The sequence below is a fragment of the Schistocerca piceifrons genome, chromosome 1 (genome assembly GCF_021461385.2).
Source record: "Schistocerca piceifrons isolate TAMUIC-IGC-003096 chromosome 1, iqSchPice1.1, whole genome shotgun sequence".
Taxonomy (NCBI): Eukaryota; Metazoa; Arthropoda; class Insecta; order Orthoptera; family Acrididae; genus Schistocerca; species Schistocerca piceifrons.
Window position 1 is genome coordinate 534,463,308 of NC_060138.1, and position 24,869 is coordinate 534,488,176.

At 40.8% G+C, this 24,869-nt stretch overlaps 1 protein-coding gene across 2 annotated transcripts in view; it reads left to right on the forward strand.

Moving 5' to 3' along the window:
• Window positions 1–24,869, forward strand: part of LOC124798975 (cGMP-dependent protein kinase, isozyme 1) — a 586,392-nt gene that overhangs the window by 529,622 nt on the left and 31,901 nt on the right. For both annotated transcript variants that reach the window (XM_047262520.1, XM_047262512.1), the window contains exons 9-11: window positions 865–1,028; window positions 13,775–13,960; window positions 14,053–14,119. In XM_047262520.1, coding sequence (XP_047118476.1) covers window positions 865–1,028; window positions 13,775–13,960; window positions 14,053–14,119 — 417 coding nt within the window. The remainder of the gene's footprint in view (window positions 1–864; window positions 1,029–13,774; window positions 13,961–14,052; window positions 14,120–24,869) is intronic.

Genomic DNA, 24,869 nt, shown 5'->3' on the forward strand with positions numbered 1-24,869 from the left:
TTGAGTGTGGTGCAGATGTCACGAAGTGGGGTGGCGTCATAATGGTATGAACTGCGTTTACATGGAATCGACTGGCTCGTCTCGTCCAAAAGAACCGATCGTTGACCGGATATGTTTAACTTCGGCTAGTTGGAGACTGTCTACAGTCATTCATGAACTTCACGTTCCTAAACAACGATAGTATATTTATGGATAACAATGAGCCATGTCAGCGGACCATAACTGGTGATGATTGATTTTAAGAACATTCTTGACAATTTGCAAATGTTTTGGCCACACAGATCGCCCGACATGAATCCCATCGAACATGGTTCAAATGGCTCTGAGCACTATGGGACTTAACTTCTGAGGTCATCAGTCCCCTAGAACTTAGAACTACTTAAACCTAACTAACCTAAGGACGACACACACGTCCATGCCCGAGGCAGGATTCGAACCTGCGACCGTAGCGGTCGCGCGGTTCCAGACTGAAGCGCCTAGAACCGCTCGGCCACTCCGGCCGGCCTCCCATCGAACATTTTTGGGACATAATCGAGAACTCAGTGTACAAAATCCTGTACCGACAACACTTTCGCGATTATGGACGGCTGTCGAGGCAGCATGGCTCAGTATTTCTGCAGGAGAGTTCCAACGACTTCTTGAGCCCACATCAAGTCGAGACGCTGCGCTAGGCCGGGAGAAAGGCGGTGCGACGAGATATTAGAAGGTATCCCATGACTTCCGTTTCCTCAGCGTAAATTCTAATTTACTTGTAAAACTGTTAGTATCACACAATCATGCTTCAGGAACAATTTGAATAAAAGGATGAAATAAAATAAAAATGAGCAGAGTTCGCCCATTATTAACTTCATTTTTGTGTTGTAGGTGGATTTCGGTTTCTCGAAGAGGCTCGGGTACAGCGCGAAGACCTGGACTTTTTGTGGAACGCCGGAATACGTAGCGCCTGAAATAATACTGAATAAAGGCCACGACCGATCTGTGGACTACTGGTCGTTGGGTATCCTCATGCATGAGCTGCTGACTGGCACGTAAGTACAATGTTGACATGTTGAATTGATATTGAGTTCTTCGCAAGCTCCAACCACGGTTAAAACACTGTATATACAGTTACCTCTGTCTTGCAGTATCACAGTCACACAGAATAAATTATTTATTTATTTGCTTTTTACATTTAATCAGTTATATAAGTTCTAAAAGATACCATATGTTGCTTATAAAATTGTGATATTGCAAAATGGACACGAACTACAGGAAACAGTCCCTGAGAGAATAAGGACAAAAAAAGGCCATACAGACATAAGGCCGAAAATGCGATCGAAGGTTTCAGGCGCTGTGTGTGGCTCATAAAAGATCCTGAGCCAGATGCGATCGCTTGCCCTGTTTCAGAGGTGCCTCTCAGCCTGCAAGATATGGACAGTCACAGAGCGCGGGATTGCGAGTAGTTGTGAGCTCCAATCTTAGGCGCGTAACGGGGCCCCTTAGAGTAATGGCTGCCAAGAAGGGGAAGTTCAGTGTGCACTATGCGTGCAAACAGGCAGGAGCCGTTCCACATGTGGAAAGGCTGCTACCAGACGCCTTGAAGAGCACAGGGTGAAGGTGGTGGCCCATGTCGGAACTAATGATATGTGTCGCTTTGGATCGGAAGAGATTCTCTCTGGTTTCGGGCGGCTAAATCAATTGGTAAAGACTGCCCGTCTTACTTGCGAGATGAAGACAGAAATATCAATCTGTAGCATATTCGATAGGATAGACTGAGGACCTTTGGTACAGCACCAACTGGAGGATCTAAATCAGAGGCTCTGATGGTTTCGCGATAGTGTAAACAGCAAATCCCTCTATTTGAGCCATACTGTGGTGGGTTTTTGGGTTCCACTAAATACGTCAGAGTCCATTACACTCAGACAGCGGCTACACAGGTAACAGGGGCAGTGTGGAATGGACGGGACGGTTTTTTAGCTTCGAGGGTATCAGGAATTATAGAAAGGATATCAGTCTGAAAGGGTGCAAGGCAAATTGAGGGCGGGGGTAGACTTAGCAACAACAGGTGCTGTAACTGTAAATTGTTGTATCTGTGTTCAGAAAGAAGCGCTAATAGAAAACGCTGAAGCTCAAATCGTTATAGGTATTGAAAGCTGCTTAAAGCAGAAGACAACTTCAGCCGAAATTTTTTCAAGGGGCCTGTCGGTGTTCAAAAAGGATAGATTAAACGCAGTTAGTGATGGAGCGTTTATTGTTGTTAAAACAAGCTTGCCTTGCAGTAAAATTGATACAGATAGTTCTTGCAAGTTGATATGGGTACAGGGTGTCCTTCATAAACGTAGTAAATTAATAGTTGATGCCGAGTATGTTTGCGTGGCCATCCTCCGTAGCAAGCACAGAAGTATTTGTTTTGTAAATAAAAAAGCCTCCTCTTGCTTCAGCAAAACAAGTATAACAAATTCTTCTTTTTACCGACCGCCCAGCCTCAGATGATACAGTTGCTGAACAGTTAAAAGAAAAGTTGAATCTCATTCCAAGCAGATGCCCCACTAATGATGGTGACTTCAATCTACCCTCAATATGTTTGCGAAAATACAAGTTCACAGGGGTTGTACGTATAAAATATAGTCCGAAATTCTACTGAATGCTTTCTCCGGAAATTATTTTGAACAATTAATTCAGGGGCCCTCTCGAAGTGTAAATTGTTGCGAAAACAGACTTGACATCTTTGCAACGAATAATTCTGAGCAAATAGGAAGCATTATAACGGTAACAGGAATTCGAGACCACATGAACGTTGTAGCAAGACTGAATACCGTAACATCCAAATCAACCAAAAATAAAAACAAAATATATCTGTTTAAAAAAGCAGATAAAAATTCGCTTGAGCCTTCCTAAGAGATAGTCTCCAATTCCTCTCAAACTATGTAACCAAAGACCAGAAAATGTATCGACGGCCTTTAACAGATACAGGGTGTTACAAAAAGGTATGGCCAAACTTTCAGGAAACATTCCTCACACACAAAGAAAGAAAATATGTTATGTGGACATGTGTCCGGAAACGCTTACTTTCCATGTTAGAGCTCATTTTATTACTTCTCTTCAAATCACATTAATCATGGAATGGAAACACACAACAACAGAACGTACCAGCGTGACTTCAAACACTTTGTTACAGGACATGTTCAAAATGTCCTCCGTTAGCGAGGATACATACATCCACCGTCCGTCGCATGGAATCCCTGATGCGCTGATGCAGCCCTGGAGAATGGCGTAATGTATCACAGCCGTCCACAATACGAGCACGAAGAGTCTCTACATTTGGTACCGGGGTTGTGTAGACAAGAGCTTTCAAATGCCCCCATAAATGAAAGTCAAGAGGGTTGAGGTCAGGAGAGCGTGGAGGCCATGGAATTGGTCCGCCTCTACCAATCCATCGGTCACCGAATCTGTTGTTGAGAAGCGTACAAACACTTCGACTGAAATGTGCACGCGCTCCATCGTGCATGAACCACATGTTGTGTCGTACTTGTAAAGGCACATGTTCTAGCAGCACAGGTAGAGTATCCCATATGAAATCATGATAACGTGCTCCATTGAGCGTAGGTGGAAGAACAAACTAAAATGAGCTCTAACATGGAAATTAAGCGTTTCCTGACACATGTCCACATAACATCTTTTCTTTATTTGCGTGTGAGGAATGTTTCCTGAAAGTTTGGCCGTACCTTTTTGTAACACCCTGTATACACCAAATAAGTTATTAAGTGATGGTACTGGTTCCCCATGGTACACAAAACAGGTCGGAAAAATGGTTCAAATGGCTCTGAGCACTATGGGACTCAACTGCTGAGGTCATTAGTCCCCTAGAACTTAGAACTAGTTAAACCTAACTAACCTAAGGACATCACACACATCCATGCCCGAGGCAAACAGGTCGGAACCACTGTTGTGGAAGCAACGAAGAAAGAATGTCAAATTTAAAAGAACACAAATTCTCCTAGATTGGAAGAATCAGACCGTACACTTGACCCAACAATTTTATATTTAAAGGAAAATATATCCATAAATAATTCCAAGTTTTTGTAAATTGTCATCACCGTTACGACTAACAAAACATAATGCTTAATTTCTGACTGATGAATGACGTCACCCACCACGACAGTACTCCATGATTGCTCAAAGTCGACGGATGGTATCAAAGACACAAGTTCACCTAAAAATGGTTCATCAGTAATATTGATTTAGTTTCCAAACAATGCGGTTTTCTTCGAATCAGTTATTATGGAGGAATTTGTGTGCGTTATTTTTCGATTATGTCATTGTTTAGTGGAGTGTGTCTGGTATCGCTGTCTTTGTTTGAACTATATAGGTAAAGTGAAAGATGCTATTTCACTTGTGCGTTTTTTGCATTCTTTTGTCCTGTGTGACGTCATGAGTCTACTTTGCGAATAATGTAAGCTGCCTGTTATTAAATCTTATCTGTGGTTATCTTGTTTGTGAACTATGCTGTTTATTCCAAATATGTCGTGATTTATGAAGGTGTGGTTTTGTGTTAAGTGAGAGCTTAAATTGTTGATAGAGAAACTAGTAGAGATTAATTTTTTTTTCCTCACAAATATTTGGCTGTGTCTTTCTGTCTTTGACACAATTTCCGAGGGTAGGGTTAGGCACGAACTTACGAGCATAACTTAAATTATTACATGTGAAACGATTAGTGATTGTAATTATTGTTCTGTTCCTTACAAATATTTGATTGTTTTGTAATGTGGCAAGTTTATTGAGGGTGAGGCTAGCCAGGAACATAAGTGCATAGCTCAGATTGGGGAATACTGAAGACTGGGATACAATTCGCCGGCTTTGACCAATGACATAACAGATAAGTCACAGACGCTAAGTGACAAACATTTAAAAGCACAAACGAGTGTTCAGAAACTAAGGAATGTAGCCCAGAGAACAGAGATAGTGCATGTACATCACGAAAACCCATAATTGTAAAAGAATCTTGTGTAAAGAAAGAAAAAGAAAAACGATTTATCAAGTCCACAAAAAATTTAACAGGGCAGGCAGCGAATTGGAAGGTTTCGGGACGAGCACAACCTAAAAACAAAACTACCAACATAGCCGCAAAACAATACAGTAACAAAAATTTCAGGAAAACCAATTACGCAGGACCAAAAATACGACAAACAGAATACCGATATCCTGTTCTTCCACTGAGGAAGACGATACCAATGTTACCCATGAAGATAAAAGCGACCAATCAAACATTGCTATTACCAACGACTAAAAGAACAACGTATCTATCATTGGTATCCTATTTCTCAAATGACTTATATAGGTCAACTGAACAGCAAGCTCGTATTACCATCAGCGAAAGGAACAATGTGCCTCAGACCAGTATCCTGGTTGACCTGTGTAGGTCAACTGAAAAACATGATACTAGTATTACCTTACCAACGTCGTGAGTGAAACTAGTCGTGATGTAATTTATAATTTTGGTTTTTACAAACATTTAGCTTTTTTTCGAATGTGACATCATGGAGGCGCTTTGTATATAAAATCGATTGTTTTATAGGGGTCGTGTTGTTGATACCGGTGGCTCACTCTTGTGGTGGATGTCTTTTTTCATTAAGTAGATTGGTATCGATTCTTTGGTATTTATTAGTTATATATTTGTTATCAGTTTTTGACTTGTTAATTTTCGTTTGTAGTGCGATTGCAGTTTTTTAATATATTCTCTCTCGGTTTATTATGGACTAATTTTTTGTGCTATTTTTCGATTATGTCGTTGTTTTGTGGGGGTGTGTATGGTAACCTTGTCTTCGTTTGAGCTATATACGTCAAGCAAAAAATTCCGTTCCAATTGTGTGTATTTACATCTTTTGTTCGTTCATTCTGACGGAATATATGTGTGTTTTTTCGATCATGCGGTTGTTTTGTAGGGGCGTGGGGAACTGCTGTATTTGTTCGAGCTGTGATATTTTACTCGTTGGCTTTGACTGGTGTCGCAACTGTGTCACACCGTGTGAATTGGTGGATGGCGGGCGTAGTTGAAGGGGCGTGTTGTAATTCTAAAAAGGGTTTTACTAATGTAATAATATGAAATGATATTTGTCGTATTGTTAACGTTATTTGCAGTTGCGAGTTTTTATACACGAATTGCCATCAGTTTATGTTCACATAGTTATAAGAACGATAGAATCACAACACTGCTGTAAGAATACCTAATTAATAATGTTCGTCCCACAGTAAGAAGGACTTCCTAATGAATGACTAGCAATGATCTAAGTGAGACGTTGTCCTATTCACATAACAGGAATATTTCGGTCAGGAGCACTCTTATTTACACGGAAAATATGGTCCTCTATATGTGTTGCTAATGTAATGTAGCTTTTGCTTAAACATAAAGACAACATTTAACACTTTTGAAAGAAGATAAAAGTGTTAGCTGCGTCACTGCTGGAACATACTCGGCATTCTGCGATCTGGTTCACCTAAAATTCTGGAAAATCTTAGTAGTAGTACTTCCGTAATAGCTCGTCGTGAATAACGACGTAGTTTTTCTCTGAATAAGCTGGCCATTGCGGCCGTATTTAAACAATTTATTAATCCAGGCAGTAATGGTTGCCAACAAGGAAACCTCCGTCTGAAATTAATGCTGCAAAAACTCAGAGAGAAGATGTGAACTTCTGTTGTTTTTGTTGTGGTCTTCAGTCCAGAGACTGGTTTGATGCAGCTCTCCATGCTACTCTATACTGTGCAAGATTATTCATCTCCCTGTACTTACTGCAACCTACATCCTTCTGAATCTGCTTAGTGTATTCATCTCTTGGACTCCCTCTGCGATTTTTACCCTCCACGCAGCCCTTCAATACTAAACTGGTGATCCCTTGATGCCTCAGAACATGTCCTACCAACCGATACCTTCTTCTACTCAAGTTGAGCCACAAATTTCTCTTCTCCCCAATTCTGCTCAACACCTCCTCGTTAGTTATGTGATCTACCCATCTAATCTTCAGCATTCTTCTGTAGCACCACATTTCGAAAGTTTCTATTCTCTTCTTGTCCAAACTATTTATCGTCTACGTTTCACTCCCATACATGGCTACACTCCATACAAATACTTTCAGAAACGACTTCCTGACACTTAAATCTATACTCGATGTTAACAAATTTCTCTTCTTCGGAAACACTTTCCTTGCCATTGCCAGTCCTCATTTTATATTCTCTCTACTTCGACCATTATCGGTTATTTTGCTCCGCAAATAGCAAAACTCATCTACTTCTTCTTCTTCTTCTTCTTCTTCTTCTTCTTGCGTTACGGCCTTTATTGGACTACGGGTAGCCCCTTCGTGGACTGCATTTTCCTCTTCTTCTCCCAGAACCTCTTCGTTCTTTCTCTTCTTCTCTACCGCTCCTCTTCCGAGCTCCTGTCGGCTCCACTGGTGACACTCTAATCTTTTCCTGTATTCTTCTCTGTCATTGATCTCCGGCATATTGGTCGGTGAATATTTGTTCCTCCAATTTTCCTTTCCTTCGACCTTGATCCCCAATTCCAACCAGTCCTTCCGAAGTTCAACAGCCCACTTGGTTCCTGTTTTTCCCCTTGTCCTCCCTGTTGTTTCCCACACTCTCTTCGTCATTCTGTCCATACTCATCTACTACTTTAAGTGTCTCATTTCCTAATCTAATTCTCTCAGCATCACCCGACTTAATTCGACTACATTCCATTATCCTCGTTTTGCTTTTGTTGATGTTCATCTTATATCCTCCTTTCAAGACACTGTCCATTCCGTTCAACAGCTCTTCCAAGTCCTTTGCTGTCTCTGACAGAATTACAATGTCATCGGCGAACCTCAAAGTTTTTCTTTCTTCTCCATGGATTTTAATTCCTACTCCAAATTTTTCTTTTGTTTCCTTTACTGCTTGCTCAATATACAGATTGAATAACATCGGGGATAGGCTACAACCCTGCCTCACTCCCTTCCCAACGACTGCTTCCCTTTCATGCCCCTCGGCTCTTATACCTCCCATCTGGCTTTTGTATAAATTGTAAACAGCCTTTCTCTCCCTGTATTTTACCCTTGCCACCTTCACAATTTGAAAGAGAGTATACCAGTCAACATTGTCAAAAGCTTTCTCTATGTCTACAAATGCTAGAAACGTAGGTTTGCCTTTCCTTAATCTATCTTCTAAGATAAGTCGTACGGTCAATATTGCCTCACGTGTTCCAACATTTATATAACTTTATATTAACTCCTATATAAGTAAAATCACATATCACTTTAAAAAAGTTATATTTTGAAGATAACAAATACCTAATTTCCAGCAGTACAGAACTTTTCTCAACCGAGTAAAATACACACATCCAGATATTACTAGTCCGCGCAGCAATAAGACACAAAGCAGAATGATCAAAAAGAAGACCACAGTCTATTACATTGCAAAAGAAACAAGTCTCTTTAAGTATTGTTTGGTTTGGTCGCATCATAGATGCGACATGTATATCCATTTGCAAACTCCTATGAAATTCCTGTGTCCCACGTCTCTCATTTTTACGTCATTTCGACACAATTCACATACATTTTGCACTAAATTTTTCTAGATGTTGAAGTAAGCATGGACATACTCTTGTGGTGGATGTTTGAGTTTTGGTTTCGTTTGTAGCAACGGTGTCGGAGCCTTTCGTAGTCATTTATTTTTCGCTTTTTGAGCCACCAGCTTTCGTTCTTAGTTTGTTCATTCTTTGGATTGAACGTTGTTTGTCTTTTAAACAGTTTTTCTTCAAGCTGTGATTGACTATTTTCATTGTCTGTAGTACGGTTGGTACGTTGTTCACATTTCAGTGATTTATTTTAATTTTTTGCAGTTACATTTCACTTTTTCCTTTCTTCTTTTCCTACATTTTGAGCTGTCAGTCCACGTTGGTTGGTATCTCTTTCAAAGAGAATTGTGTGAGTTTGTCATTTGTTTGTATGTTGTTTTCCTTGAAGTTGTGTCTGTACATTCATTTGCTTGCCGAACAGTTCGTTTTTGAAAGTTCTTGTTCTCCTTTAAGAGGAGATAATTTTTTGTTTTTTAATTTACTTTTCGTGTTTGAGCTGCCAGTTCCCTTTTCAAGATTCTTGGTTATTTAGATTTAATGTTGCGTGTTTGTCCGTTTGTTTGTAGACATGGAACTGACTTTGAAAATGTGTTCGAGGGCGCTCAGCATTTCTATGGGCGAAGACGTCCATAATGAGATTAGAGTTTTCCAGGGTATTGGGCTTAGTGCCAATACAGGCAATACAGGCAATTTATGAAGTTGTCTCGAGTTCCTCCGGCTCGGACAAGAGACCTACACTTGTGGAGATGTAAACGAGATAACGTGAGAGATTCCTGGATCGAGAAATCTACGTTGGCCTTGCGTGATGTACTTGTGAAGTATTGTTGGTCTCGTAGGCATCCCCTGTGGTAGTGCGCGCATCGCATGAGAGTGGTGTGAGTAGCAGGTGTGTTTTGGACTGGTGTTCATTCTGTAGGGAAGTTTGTAGTGAACTCATTAAGTATAGAGGACCCTTAGGAGGCCCGAATGCATGAGTGGTAGTGTGATATGTCGAAACTTGGGAATGGCGAGGCGGAGTGGCTTGTGTGAATTTAGGTCTGGGAGTTCTGTTGTTTTCGTTGGTGGTGTTCATATATTATTTTGAAGGTTGTGAGTCGGCGTACAGAACGGGCTTTGGTGAGATTAATTGAGCAATATGTTGATAAGGCTCTGATATTATTTCAGATTGTTTTTCTACTGGGATGTAGTGGTTGCACTCGTCTGGCAGTTAACCATAGTTTCGAAATTAAAAATTACGAAACGGACCGTGTCTTTGTTGGTATCCTTTTTTTGTCGCTTATGTACTTTAGATTTGTGCCTGTTGCTTTTATATGTAAATTGTTGTTTTCATTTGGGTATTTTGTTGGACATGGATATTTGTGAGTGGGTGTGTGAGTGGTGATTACATGGAGGTGGAGAGGCATAGTTCTTTCGGGCGATTTTCTCTCTCTCTCTCTCTCTCTCTCTCTCTCTCTCTCTCTCTCTCTCTCTCTCCGTCCCTCTCCCTCCATCCCTCCCTGTGTGTGTGTGTGTGTGTGTGTGTGTGTGTGTGTGTGTTTGGTAGCCAACCTACGATAATTTGAAGTTGACTACTCTTCAAGGGGAATTTATTTGAGGTAATGGTTTTCAGGTTTGTGTTTGGTTACTTTCATTTAGAGGGGCTGTTTTTGGTAAGTATGTATGTGTTACGGTTATTCAGGATCATTAAAAAAAAAATTTACAAACTGTCACACCGGGTATACAACGAGGTTCAGTAATCACATAAGAACCGAGGGTCACAAAGACCATCCAGGGCTACTAAATGGCGCTGCAGTTATTTAGACACCTGATACAAATGGACACCCACTACAAGAGATGCTCAAAGTTTTGTCCAGATCCGGCAAAGCACGCCTGACATCGATGCTGCGTTGAACGGCGCATCGTCTCAAAGATACCTGGTGTCTCTCAAAGAGGTCCTGCTGCCCCAGCAGTGCTGCACAGTCGGTCCTCCGGCGATGTAACGGGTGTTTCATACACAAGGCCTTTCAGATACCCCCACAGGAAAAAAACGACTGGGGACAGATCACGTGATCGTGGTGGCCATGCGACTGGTCACCGCAATCATTCGAACGACTGCGAAAGTTTGCCTGCAGATGTGCGCTCATTTGTCGCTCATTTGTTTGCTGAAATGCGCTGGGGCTCCATCGTTCTGAAATCGAAGGCGGCGACGAATAGGTATGGAAAAATCGTTTGGCAACGGCCCAATTAAACAGTCTCCTACGGTGCTAGCCCACACGTTAACAGTAAATTTGCGTTGTGACGCATGCCTATGTGTAGCATGTGGATTCACATCCGCTCACGTACACAGGTCATGAACTTCATCACATCCTCGTTCATGTAATTGTTGAATCATTTGACTTAGGCCCAATGGAGAGAAGAAATTTTGTAGTCATAGCCCCTTGCAATTCGAAAGCTTCACCTTACCCGAAGTGATACAAGTGTGTTTATTGTGAAGGGTTATTCGCAGCCTCATCGGTGAAGAGGACTGTCGCTGTAAATCTTCGGTCTGCAGCGGATTCCTGCAGAAACCAGCGCGCAAATCGCATGCGCTTGTTGTAGACCCCCAGTTGCAATGCCTGAAACAGATGCAGTCCTTCGTCATGCACAAGGCGCCAGACGGGGGTTTGGGGGATGACAGTGAAGCGGGATACACCTCGTGTACTTGTTGGCTGCGTATGCTGCACCCTTTCAAGAACGCTTTCTTCCGTGTTGCTCACTGGCGACCAGCATCCGGCTTGCGCACATGGAACGAGCCTGTTTCACACAATTGGCAATGCAGGATGACGAATAATGTGTAGCACAGCATCTTTCTATCGGGATATTTCGCATGATACAATCGCACGGCTTCTCGTCCACTGCAGTTGGACGCCCCATAAATCAAATACATCTCAGCCACTTCACAGTAAGTTGTTTTCCTAACGCTTGCAAGGCGTGAATGGCGACGGTCTCTGCACGCTCCGGCCGTGTTTGCATAGCAACGTCCTCTCGTGACCGCAGCGCCGTCTCATGGCGTTTGTGACCCCGGTTCCTGCGTGATTACTGATCCTTGTTGTATGTCCGATGTGCCTTGTCATTTTGTAAACGTTTCCTTTAATCACCCTGTATAGGCCTAATGAAAACTGCGGCATTGGTTTTCACGGTTCGTTGTGAGGTCCCGGTATCGCTATCTTTGTTTCAGCTGTATATGTCATGCGAAAAATTTTATTACAGGTTTTTTTTTTTTTTTTTTTTTTCGGGGAAGGGTAGAGGAGGACAGGGCGGCTGGGATGTGTCTGGTATCGCTGTCTTCGTTTGACCTACACAGGTCAACAGAATTATTGTATACCAAATTTTTATTTTCTGTATTTTTTTCGTACGGTTTACTCTAGACGAATTCATATCCCGTAATTTTTAGATTTTTTGGTTGCTTTGGAATGACCGTACGTGTTTATTAACTTTTTTAATTTGTCCCCACCCATTCCCCCTCATTGCGACGGTTATTCCGTTAATTTCATTTTAGTAGCTTACTGAGACACTTAGTTTGTTTTTATAATTGTCTTAGACCGTAATGCTGTATCTTGCGATCGTCATCTTGAAATATGTAATCGGCCTGTTATTAAATGTTATTCGTGGTCGTCTTAGTAACGCATGTAAACTATGCTGTTAATTTGAAACATGACGTCATGAGTCAAAATGGCATTGTTAGGTAAAAGCAGACGATGGAATCAGACCTTGATTATTTCCAAATTCTTGCCTGGTGTGCTAGTTGCTTTGAGACACAGAGACTCAATTTTTATTTTATATGACTGCTTTGCTTTATTTCGACACTTCATTTCGTTGATTGGTGCGGTTTTTTGTGTGTATTGATATTGCTTTTTGGCTTTTTGCACTGGTGTCGATCTTTGAAGTTGAGCTACGCAGGTCAAGTGAATGCTTTCGATGCCTGTTAACTTTGTCCGTGTTAATTGTGTATTCTTTCCGTATTTGAAAGCAACCATTCTATAGCATCGTGTTTTCTGGTTGTTTCGTTTTGTATATTTGGGTACTGTTGTGAGTTAGCGGTTATAGTAGTTTGACTCAGATCAAAACCTCCAATATCCCTTGGTAATCACATTAGTTCCTATATTTATTATTAAAGATCTGTGTTATTCTGTATTTCATGTTTATACTTCGATGCCTTGAGAATGGATAATGTCATTGCTCGCCATTTATAAATCATGTTTTGTTGCATTTTGGAGCTTGTTATGATGGCATTGCTCAAAAGCAATGGTAGTATTCAAGGATCTGTTATATCAACATTTTTATTTGATTTTAAAGCTAACATTATTGAATAACATTTCATTACAAACACTAAGTAAGTTACTTTAGCTATGTGATGTGTCCAGTGTTCACCACCTCTCTTTCAAATGTTATGTTGTGCATATACTAAATTGTGCCAAAAATTAAGACCAGTCTTGGCACACTCTTCTGTTGACAAGCAGTTTACTTCTGAAATCTCCAGCCAAACTTATACAGTTCAACAAATATCTCGTTTTAGTCCTTGTAGTCCTTCGTCCTCTTGCAGTACCAGTAGCTTCAGATACATATTTGGCGAAGCAGGTTACCCGTCCCTGCCACTGTCAGCACCAAACAAAATTTAATAAAGCCATTCTTAAACTAAAAAAGAAATTATTTCTTCAGTGAAGTCATAAACTTTACATAAAATAATCTCCCAGCCGACTGGGACCTTATAAAATGTTTCAGAAATTTTCAGGAAACGTTTGCAATGAACGAATGTTGTACTTTCAAATTATTCCTGAAAGATTTTAAGCTGCTGTGAAAGCTAAACACAACCTGCTTGTGTACTTGCAGATTTGCCAAGTAAAGAAGAGCTACACTTGTCTTGGTAAGATCGCATGAAGACGCAAGTCGCGTTGTGACTACCCCTGGATTAATACCCCTTAAATGACAAAGAATGAAGACACTTCATTGCAACTTGGAAAAAATTTTTACAGGAGTGATTATGTAAGATAACAGGGGCACAGTACAGAATTTTTCGCTCTGTGTGTCAAATTGTAGAAGGTTGCCTCACTCATTTCAGATTATTGTTATTGCATTTAACATTTTCATTGTTAGTATTTTAAAAGTTGTAATTTTCTCGTCTTTGTTTTCACCTTTATTGCACTCAATGGTAACACAGCAAACATTTTGTAGGCCGCCGTTCACTGCAGCTGATCCTATGAAGACGTATAACATAATTCTGAAGGGAATCGACATGGTGGACTTCCCTCGGCACATCACGCGAGCTGCACAAAGTTTGATAAAGCGACTGTGTCGTGACGCCCCCTCCGAGAGGCTTGGCTACCAGCGAGGAGGCATTCAGGACATCAAGAAGCACAAGTCGGTATCTCTTTGCTTCTCATAAATACGGACTTGTGCTTGAAGCACGAAGTGCTGGAAAATCAACGCTTTTGTCAACTTTTAATTTTCAGGTGGTTCCAGGGCTTTGACTGGGAAGGCCTAAGGCATAGAACGTTACCAGCTCCCATTGTCCAACAGGTGAGTTGCACTATTATGCTCATACCATATGTCTGTTATTAGCTGTCCATCATCTTTGCTGTCCAACTCACTAGCTGATGGTGATTTGGAGAGGTACACCAAACACACGGTGGTGTACCCAACTTTTTCACTGCAAATAACTTTTGACTTGTTAGGAAATTTGTAGTCTCAATTTGTAGTCTCAGCCTTTTTGAACCGAGAGCATTCATGCCACCTTAGAACTGTGGCCGCCACAACTTTCCTCCATATCGGCCGCTAACACCTTAAGTACTAATCCCAGAGCTATATTTAGAAAACCTTGCTCTATGCCAAGTATTGCCATAATCGCATCTGAAAAATGGCGAATTTTTATGGATAACAACTTCATTTTAAGAGAAATTGAATGTATCCAAAATCATTATTAATAATTTCACTCATTGTTTCGAAGTTTACATTTTCCAAATTATATCAAAGACCTGAAAACAGAAATTGGCTTACCCACTTTGCCTATGTGCAATATTTCAAAGTGATCACTAAATTTGATAGGGCTTTATTGCTTAATTTGGAAAATTGTTTACACAAAGATATAATAATGGCAGTTATTCATTTTTTAAGCGAAGGAAGAATCCTTTGGGCAGCACTTTCTCTCTGCCAGCTCGAGGAAATATGTTCCAAAATGTACTATGGATGTCACTGATTAGATGCCATAGATTTTCTCTGTGCTTCACCAGATACAGGCACGTACGAAGGGTTCCAAAAAGTATGTTCCAATCTGTCGCAAGATGGAAACCACAGTGAAAATCCGATTAAGCTTTGCACAGATGTGTTGTGCAGTGTCTCTAGTATGCCCGTCGATCATCTCATGCATTTTGCAGTTCTGAGTACACAGTCAGCACTTAAAGATGCCTAGAAAATAGTGCCACTCGTCAAGTATGGGTGTCTGCCGAGAGATTTCACCTGATTTAAATGCAGTCCCACATAGCGCAACTGTCAGGCTTTTCCTTCGTGACTTTTCTAGGCCATACACTGCATAAACAATGAAGACGTTCCTGCAGCATTTCTGTGGGAAATGTTTGGTCACTCACCACACAGCCAGGACAAGGCTCCCTCTGGTTTTCATCTCTGCTGACTGTGAAGACAACATTTTGGCCCGGACAATGAGCTGCAGACCAGCACAGAGAATTGGCAAAAGGCACAGACGGCTGCCTTCTATGGCGATGGTATTGCAAAGTTGGTACAACGCAGCAATAAATGTCTATATCGGAACGGCGACTTTGTAGAGAAGTAGCTGGAAGGTGTACCGTAGCTGTTGTTGTTGTTGTTGTTGTGGTCTTCAGTCCTGAGACTGGTTTGATGCAGCTCTCCATGCTACTCTCTCCTGTGCAAGCTTCATCTCCCAGTACCTACTGCAGCCTACATCCTTCTGAATCTGCTTAGTGTATTCATCTCTTGTTCTCCCTCTACTATTTTTACCCTCCACGCTGCCCTCCAGTACTAAATTGGTGATCCCTTGATGCCTCAGAACATGTCCTACCAACCGATCCCTTCTTCTGGTCAAGTTGTGCCACAAACTCCTATTCTCCACAATTTAGCTAACTGCTGCAAGTAAAAATTTTTATTTTTCCCTGTGGTTTCCTATTCACAACCGATCGAACTTTACTTTCTGGGCAACCGTCATGGTATATAACAAACACATGGTTCCATCAGACTCACCACTGATGCTTCACTGTTGATAAATGAGTAGTATATACGAGGCTCTTCGGGAAATTTCCTTGGAATTTTACATGAGTGTGAGCTCATCCACTTCGAGGGCTGATTTTACAGTGGTTTGTAGCAGATAAAGTATTAATTTTTACAAAGTTGTGTGAAACAGGTTCACATTTGTATGTTTCCATTTTTTATTATTTTTTTTATTTATTTATTTATTTTTATTTTTTTGCTCTCATTTTTATAGTAACTGGTGACTGAATTACCATTTCCATTAATTAAATCCATGTACATCTTTATCAAATACAGAACCTTCCCTTATCTTCCTCCCACTCCTTTCCCCATCCCCAGTGCACTCTTTCCATTACAGATCTCCCACCTTTGCGTTTTCCATTCCACTGCCCCTATGAGAAGTGAAAACGCCTCCCAGAGGACGATAAGGCCCAGGTTGGGAACCAATAACCTAACCAAATAGTAGCCAGGCGGCTCAAGAGGAAGTCAGGAATGCCTTTTGAAACGTTATTAAATCACTGAGGTACAGGTATCCACTTTGGTTCCTTTAGGGCAATTACGGTATTTTTGTGCACCGGAATAGTGGATGAAAATCAGACAAATTTAGTGATGCATCTCTCTTGTAAGTCTTATAGGAAATTAAGAGTGAAGATACATTGAATACAGGAAAGAATTTTCGCACTGTTTTTGCAGACATTTGAATGACGTGTCGTCCGGAGGTTTACACCATTTCATGACAATAGTATGATTTAAATTAGGTGTAGTACCAACCTAAAGTTTAACTGAGAAGTTGTGATGTTCTCGTGACGACTACTATCTACAGCAACGACCGTAGTACATAAAACTCAGTGATGATAAAAATTGAGTTAAAATCTGCTAGGTCCGGCAACAAACACGAAAAATTCTGAACTTCATGGGTGGTATAAATCTCTATAGCATCTTAAATACGTCATCGAGTGAGATGGCACAGTGGCCAGCACACTGGGCTCACATGTGGGAGGAGAATGGTTCAAATCCGCCTCCTGCCATCAGGATTTAGTTTTTTCCATGATTTTCCTAAATCGCTCCTGGCAAATGCTAGTATGGCTCCTATGGCTCCTTTAATAAGGGCACGGCTGCTTTCCTTCTCCATCCTTCCTTAAATGAGCTCGTGCTCTGTCTTTAATGACCTTGCTGTAAATTTTTTTTAAAAAGTTCAGATGTATGTGAATTCCTAAGGGACCAAACTGCTGAGGTCATTGGTCCCTAGACTTACACACTACATAAACTAACTTATGCTAACAACAACACACACGCCCATGACCGAGGGAGGACTCCAACCTCCGGCAGCAGGGGCCGCGCAATCCATAACATGGCACCTCAAACCGCTCGGCCACCTTGCTGTCGATGGGGCATTAGCTCTTAATTTACTGTAACTATATAAAATATAAAAAATAGGGTTCAAAATTTTTACTTTAATACTTGATGAATTGCTACTGAATTAACAGCAAATTATTGTATTTGTACAATGATACAGAGCCATTAAAATACATAAAATGTTCAGAGGACTTGTAAGTCCTGACATTGTTACACAGGCAAAGTACATTAAGGGACGGAGAAGTCCCAAAAGAATCATACAGCTAGGCTTATTGCTTCTCGTGATACTTACAAAAACATTTCAGTGTTTGACTAACAGACAAACCAAATAATATTATGCTCCGAACGCTTTGAATGGGTCTAGATTCCACCTTTGCAGATGAGCAAAGTTCACATCTGCCTCTTGAATTGGCAAATGTTGGCCAGTAAGATACTGTATTCAGAAAAGTATATCATCTAGTACAGAAAATGCTATTTTTTCTGCTTGGAGTTGAAAGAGGAATATTTTGACACCCTTTCGCCTTCCCTGTTTTTTTGGACACTTGCTCTCTAAGTGTGAGTAGACCAAGCATAGTTCTACACTTGAAATCAATCAATGGAAGTGTCTCATTTACGTCACAGTATGAAATACAGGAATTCTCAAGGGCCATTTCCAGCATTGCATAAAACAGTCTGAACCAACACTATTTTTGATTTTCGGCGTATTTCATACGGAGGCCTCACCTTTATCTACGCCATCCACTTGTTCATTACAATCGTTTACAACTGTTAGTGACCGAGCAAAGTGGCGAAGCGGATAACACACTGGACTCCCATTCACGAGAATGACGGTTCAGATCCGCATCTGGCCATCCAGATTTAGTCTTTCTTTGATTTCTCTAAGTCGCTCCAGGCAATTGCCAAGGTGGTTTCTTTGAAAGGGGACAGCCGATTTCCTTCCCCATCCTTGACATGATCTGAGCTTGTGCTCTGTCTCTTAACGACCTCGCTGACGACGGGACATTAAACTGAATCATCCTTCCATAATCCTTTCTCACTACTGTTATTGTCCTCACTTCAATCTTCATTCTACTTTTCTCCACACTTCATCTCCACGATAATTTAAAAGAAAGTGAAGTGCACAGTTGTCCGTCCATATTCTATGAAGTACTAAGTACATACCTAAAGAGATAGTTTGTATATTTTCTTCATTGACTCCCTCTTCCTCATTAGCTCTTAGTTGACGTTCTGTAATATTCTGTGAAGTACTAGCACACGCTTGAAGACTTTTTGTGTTATTATTTTATTTATTTTTTAAATATATTTATGGTAAGTTCCTTGGGACCAAACTGCTGAGGTCATCAGTTCCTAGACTTACACACTGTTTAATCTAACTCCGACGGAGGCAGCTGCACGAACCGTGTCAGGGCACCTGAGACCCCACAGCTGTCCCGCACGGCGGGTTATTAGTCTGCGGAGTACCGCACATCATTCTGCCTTCACTGTCATCATGATGTTCAAATGGTATATCAATATCACATTGAAAATTTTCTAGTTGAGTACAAATTTCTTCAGCTGTAAGATCTGTAGGTAGCCATAGCCTGCAACAAAACAAAATGTTACTAATTTCACCAATGTTCTATGAGTCACACATTATTTCAGTTATTTTCTGTAAAATGAAATGCCATATTATACTCAACAAGGATATGTTTTTATTCATAAAATATCATAAAAGCAGAAAAAACTATAAACATCGAAGCAAAGCAACGAAAAGTCAATGCAACTTCAACTTGTGAAAACACTGCCCGATCATATTTTATGTTATAATTGCATATTACAAGGGTACTGTACTGATACTTTATTAAAATTAACATTAGTATGTATAAAGGTAGCCAACGGCCTTGCCGCAGTGGTAACATCGGTTCCCGTCACTTCACCACAGTCAGGTTAGTCTAGCACTAGGATGGGTGTCCATCCGGTCTGCCGAGCGCTGTTCGCAAGCGGGGTGCATTTGTAAGGCAAACTGAGGAGCTACTTGATTGAGAAGTAGCGGCTCCGGTCTCGTAAACTGACATACGGCCGGGAGAGCAGTGTGCTGACCACATGCCCCTACATATCAGCATCCATTGACGCCTGTGAGCTGAGGAGGTCACGGCGGCCAGTCGATACCATTGGGCCTTCGTGGCCTGTTCTGGCAGAGTTTAGTTTAGTTTATGAATAAACGTAACTACATAGAAATTATCAACCTTACTTTTATTTACGTATTCTTGCAGCGTCATTTCACACACAAAGAAGGCATTTATTATACAATTGTCCACATTTTAAGCTTGTATATAGACTTCAGAATGGTGTACGGGCTGTACTGGTATCCAGTGTAATAAACACAAACAGTATGGAATGGGACTTTTCATTCCCTACGGGTCTAACGGGTATCTGAGTTACGTAATTCCACCCAGAATCTGCTGGTACTCCTAAGTCCCTTCTTTCCTTCCTTCCTTTCTTCCTGAGTATGCAAAAAATCTGTTCTTAGTTATAATTGCACTGCTTTAGACACCTGCTGTTGGTCAGTGTGTGACATGGGTAGTTCCTTTGCTTATTTGAACTGACACAGCTCTAAATGGGTATCGGTAAATGCGCTGTCATACATGCGGTTTTGCAAGTATGTAAAGTTACAAAAAATATACACATATTTCAAAAAATGTAAATGAGATATTTTTAAATTTTTTTTTCCTGTATTCCTTGTCAAATCCTGCACAGAAAACAATTATTAACGGTCATTTATAAAAAGTGCGTAACGAAGGTTAAGTAGGGCTGGAGCTACGCTTTTCTAAAAATTGCCTCAAATCTTTGCGTACGGAAAAATTTCATGCTTTAAAACTGGCAGGCACTATTACTTGTGCAGTGGAAGTGGGAATACAGGACATGCCAACTATAGGTTACTCCCACTGGTGTGTGGTTCCACAGGGTGTAGGAGATGATTACAATGAATAACGACACGATCGTAATACTCTGAAGAACAATGTTTATTAATGATATCATCATACACAAACAAAAAAACTGAACACAGTGAAGTCATTAGACCAACTGATCTCAAAGGATCTCGTCGACTGGCAGCAACGTTCCTTCGTGAAGCAGAGTTCCAACAGAGTCCCTATCCCCCCCTCCTCAACTTCCGTGCGCAAACCGGCAAGGCAAGGGAGGCTGTGTGATATGACGGAGCGGTCATCGGGTTATGAGGACAAGACACGATCGTTGGAGAAGTGGGATTCGGGGGCAGCTACATCAGTGTCATGCGGCAGTGCGATAGTTTTAAGGAAGTGCACATGATGGAACCATCCATGGCCTGGCGATCCCTGTGTTTTTCTTTGATGGTGAGGCCGTTGTCTATCATTTTGACATGGAGATCTTCAGGAAGGAAATCATTGACATCTAGTTGGAGCTTAAAGGTCAGCCGGCAGTACAACGCTGATAGTTCGAGGGTCATTGGGCATTGGAAGGGAGGGTACTTGGCCTACATCATCGTAGAGTGCGGCTTCATAAATGTCCACACAGGTTTCAGTCTGTTAATGACATGGCTGTTGGTTTACCGTTCAGTTAGATGGTGAAGGTTCGATCATCTTGTCGAAGCACTTTCAGGGTGTATACGACCCGGGACAACCGGGAGATCCTGGAAAATCTCGGTAATTTTTTCATCCGGTGATAACCGGGGAAAACCCGGGAATTTTTTGAATTCCGGAAATTTTTCATTGTTTTAGTCTTCAGTTAAATTTTTGTAATTTTGACTGGTAAGAACCGATACTCTAAAAAAGGATTTTACTGTATCCCGCTACTGCAGAATAATACTTCAACAATAAAACATAAAAGAGAAAAAAAAACAAAAATAACTTAAATTGCAAAGGAAATACGCCATATACAACAACGACACACAGTGCTCGTGCAAGCGTCTGCCAACAGCAAAATGTGTCAAAGGCTTTAGGAAGACTGTGCAATGCTTCATGACAACAAATTGCTTCTGATGAGCGTGAAGTCACAACTGTTTACATTAGATTCGTTTTAGCAGTTACGAGCGGGCTCTTGTGCATATGCAGTTGAGTCGCATTTGAGTAGTAGATTCTCCCGCTTCTGGCTACAGGAATGTGGCTGTTGGCTGTGCAAGCAGTCGCAGCAAGCAGCTAGATGCTACCGGGAAAGGGGGCGCCAAATTCATATTCTTGAGAAAAAAATCTTGTTTCACAAAGCGCCTAACATCCGGCGCACGTTGGTCTATCGATTATTCATATGATTTTGAAAGGCATCCCTGTTGGTTTTTGAGCATTTTTGAACACATTTGAAGTTGATTTCTAAATGAATCATAAGTTGATTTTTGAATGCGTGCCTAGTGTACGTGATGCCTTTGTCACGAGAATCCTCGTCGCTTCTAGAAATAAACTTTCCCCAGACAAAAGGGGACGGGGCTATACCAGCTGAGCGGAGTAAAGCCGAACAGATGAATGCCAATCGCTGTCTGATTATGTGGTTGATTGGGTTTGCGAACGGTCAGCGTTGTTATAATTACTAGCGAAATGAACAGATTCAGACTACCAGAATGGAAATAAACGACTGACAGGAATAACGTGTGAGAAAGATTACGTATTATCTTCTCGGTGTATCCAAGAAAATGAAATTTTGACAGAAAAGTTTTGGCCACATCGCTACACTAATTAGCACTAGTTGTACAGTCCCCGGCTAGCAGCCGCTTAAGCTCTATTCTGGAAGTAACGCGGAAAATGCGTTGTACGAATATGTAACAATACCTAACCGGAGAATAATCGCGGGATAACTAAACGGGTGATTCTGGCAGGGTTAATCGGCGAACAAATTTTGACAACGGCAGGCATAGCTACAGAATTGGTGATGACAAGATTGTTAAAACAAGGAAGGAGAAGAAACGGGGACATCACACAAACTCTGGAAGAATAAGACGATTACAAATTTATATAAAAATTTCGTCATATTACTTTTTGATCTCCTGCTTGAGAAACTGGTGCGTATGAATGAAATATGAAACTATTTCCTAACATAAAGCTTTCTGCTTGTAGTAGGCTTAATAGGCATTTGATATTGATACTTCGTGAATTATATTCTGTCGTGTTACAAAAATGACCATTTGTACCAAAACAGTCTCGTTTATTTGGTGTGTGTTACAAAATTGCTGCAATATTAGAAAGGCCTATTCTGTTTTATCTAGCAGACAGTGACAAAATAGATGTAATAAGATTGAGAAACCACACCAGTCTTGGGTGTTATTTGTATTAACAGCTTTTTCAGTATTAGAGAACGACATATCGATTTTTCATGTGGCAAACGTTTGACGAACTTTGATGAGGTAATAGATTCTTTCTCAGAAAGGAAAGCACGCCATGTAAAGCTGTAGCAAGATTAGGGAGAAAAAAATGCTAGGAGCTAAGGAATGAAGAAATGCGTACTTTCTTTCTTGTCTCTTGTCTTTATTGGTTTTACGTATCCTATATTTAATTTTATGTCACAAAAAAGTAGAGTTATTATCTAATAGGCAATAAAGATTGCAAATTTTCTGAAGACTTCTTGTTCTCCCGATTATAAATAATCCCATCCGCTATTAATTGCGAGATTTTTTTAAAGAGGGGCAGGCTGTCAAACCGGCCGACTAGGAGCAGTAGAGGCACCACAGGACATTTCAATTTCCATTGTCCTGAAAATAGTTTTTGGTATTGACCCAGTTCGCAAATTTCGTAGATCTGGGGCTGATGCGCAGAGCAGTCAGTTACAGTGACCCGTCTTTACATTTAGTGATTGATTTTGCTGTTTCCCCTTCGTTTACTCTCTCGTCAAATGAAAACAAAACGAATATCTGTAGCCGGGAGCTATCAAGTGAATTAAAATACATTCACATAATTACGGAAGGCTAAAATATGTCATTAGTTTCAGATTTTATTTTCTGACAGTCAGGCATTAATCACCTTGCAGAACAATGAAGTTATCTTTGTCTGTTTGCTAAAGAAATTTGACTTCTGTTAACCTTTTCCGCAGAAGCAGTCAGTGTATTTGAAACAAAATGTTTAATTCCACAGTACTGGCTAGTTTCAACTGTTCGCTGCATTTCAAGTGCACGTTTTCGTCTTCTAGCACCATGCCATAATAAAGAACCAAACACGACATAATACAGAACTAGTGTTCCAAGAAAATTTATATCCCGAAAACCACGCTGAAAAGCTTAATATCAGGTCGAGGTCTACTTCATTGGGAACCTGGACATGCGAATGTGCACTTTAAGTATGCACTTGAAGTTTGCACATTTTAGTATGGTTCACGAAATTACGATGCTCTTGGAGTATCCTCTGATGTCTTGTTTCTTTTATGACATAATGTATGATCTTTTAATGTTTTACACATACGTACATGCGGGCTTCCTACGTCGTGGTAGCTGCGCAAGCGCGGTGTCGCCTGTTATCTGCGCTCTCTGGCAACTGCTGAAACGAACCTATTTCTAACAAGTCGCGGGAAAATATTGCGAATTACTTTCAAAGTAAATATCCTTTTTCGTAAGTTGAATTATGTGCGAGAATGTAGGCCAACCACGAATTTCTTAAATCACAGAGCGTTTGATTCTGATTTAAAAATCAACTCTTTGATGACGAGCCATTTAGAATAATTTTGAACCCTGAAGATCAGACATTTATGTCATTATTAAAAATTTTACTGCCACATTTGTGTGATATATCTTAAAGAGTAACACGCGCAAAAAAGATCAACATTATTAATTGCGAAAGCTTAGCTTCTCTTGCAGCTTATTAAACTTAGAGGCCAATATTATATGTGAAAGCTTTGCTTTTCTTATAGCAAGACTATGTATATTAATTTAAACTATTAGGTTTTTATCTGTTTGTGTGTTCGTGCTACTTAAGAGTGATGTTGCTGTTGGCTGATTACATCACGTGTCCTATGCTCTCAATATCTGCTGTCATCGGCTGGCGAGGTCACGTGACATGAGCTATGACGCTTACAAAAGCGCATCGCAATCTCGATTTCAATGATTCGGAAAGTAACATGCAGTGTTTGGTGGAATTCCAATGTATACTTTCGTAATTCGAAAATACATAGCGTACATGTTGCTGCGCATCAAAGATATTTCAAAACGTGTCTTTTTCCCTGAGTTTCGTTTTCTAAAGTGCCGGGAAATTCTGCGCCCGTGTATAACCATTCAAAGGATTGATAAGTTTTGCAGTTTGACGGGAAATGTACTGTCACTTAACATGGAAAAAGTGTTTTCACCCCGGAGGAAGTGTATTTTTAACCAGGAAATCTGGGAAAAATCCGAGATTTTTTTTCCTTGTCCGCGTATACTCCCTGACTTTCGGTGGTCTTATCTGGGGGTTTGTTGTGTGGGATGTCATCCCTCAACATGACGAAGCTGCAGTCTGCGAAAGTTTTGTGGACAAACACTTTTGGTACTGTGTGTGAGAGGCAGCAGAATTCTGAGGTGTGCTAAATCTTTTTTATGGCGAGCAATTTATGTTTGGGAATTGAAGTATGAAGTCTGCTAGGAGAGACAGTGTCTTGTCACACAGGAGTTCAGCAAGTGACTCTCCAAGATTATGTCTGTATGCTGAATGGACGACCCAAAGAAGTGCCTCTGACCAAAATCCAATGTGGGACATGAGGGTCGCTTTTAATGTGCAGTGCCAGCATTCCACAAGTC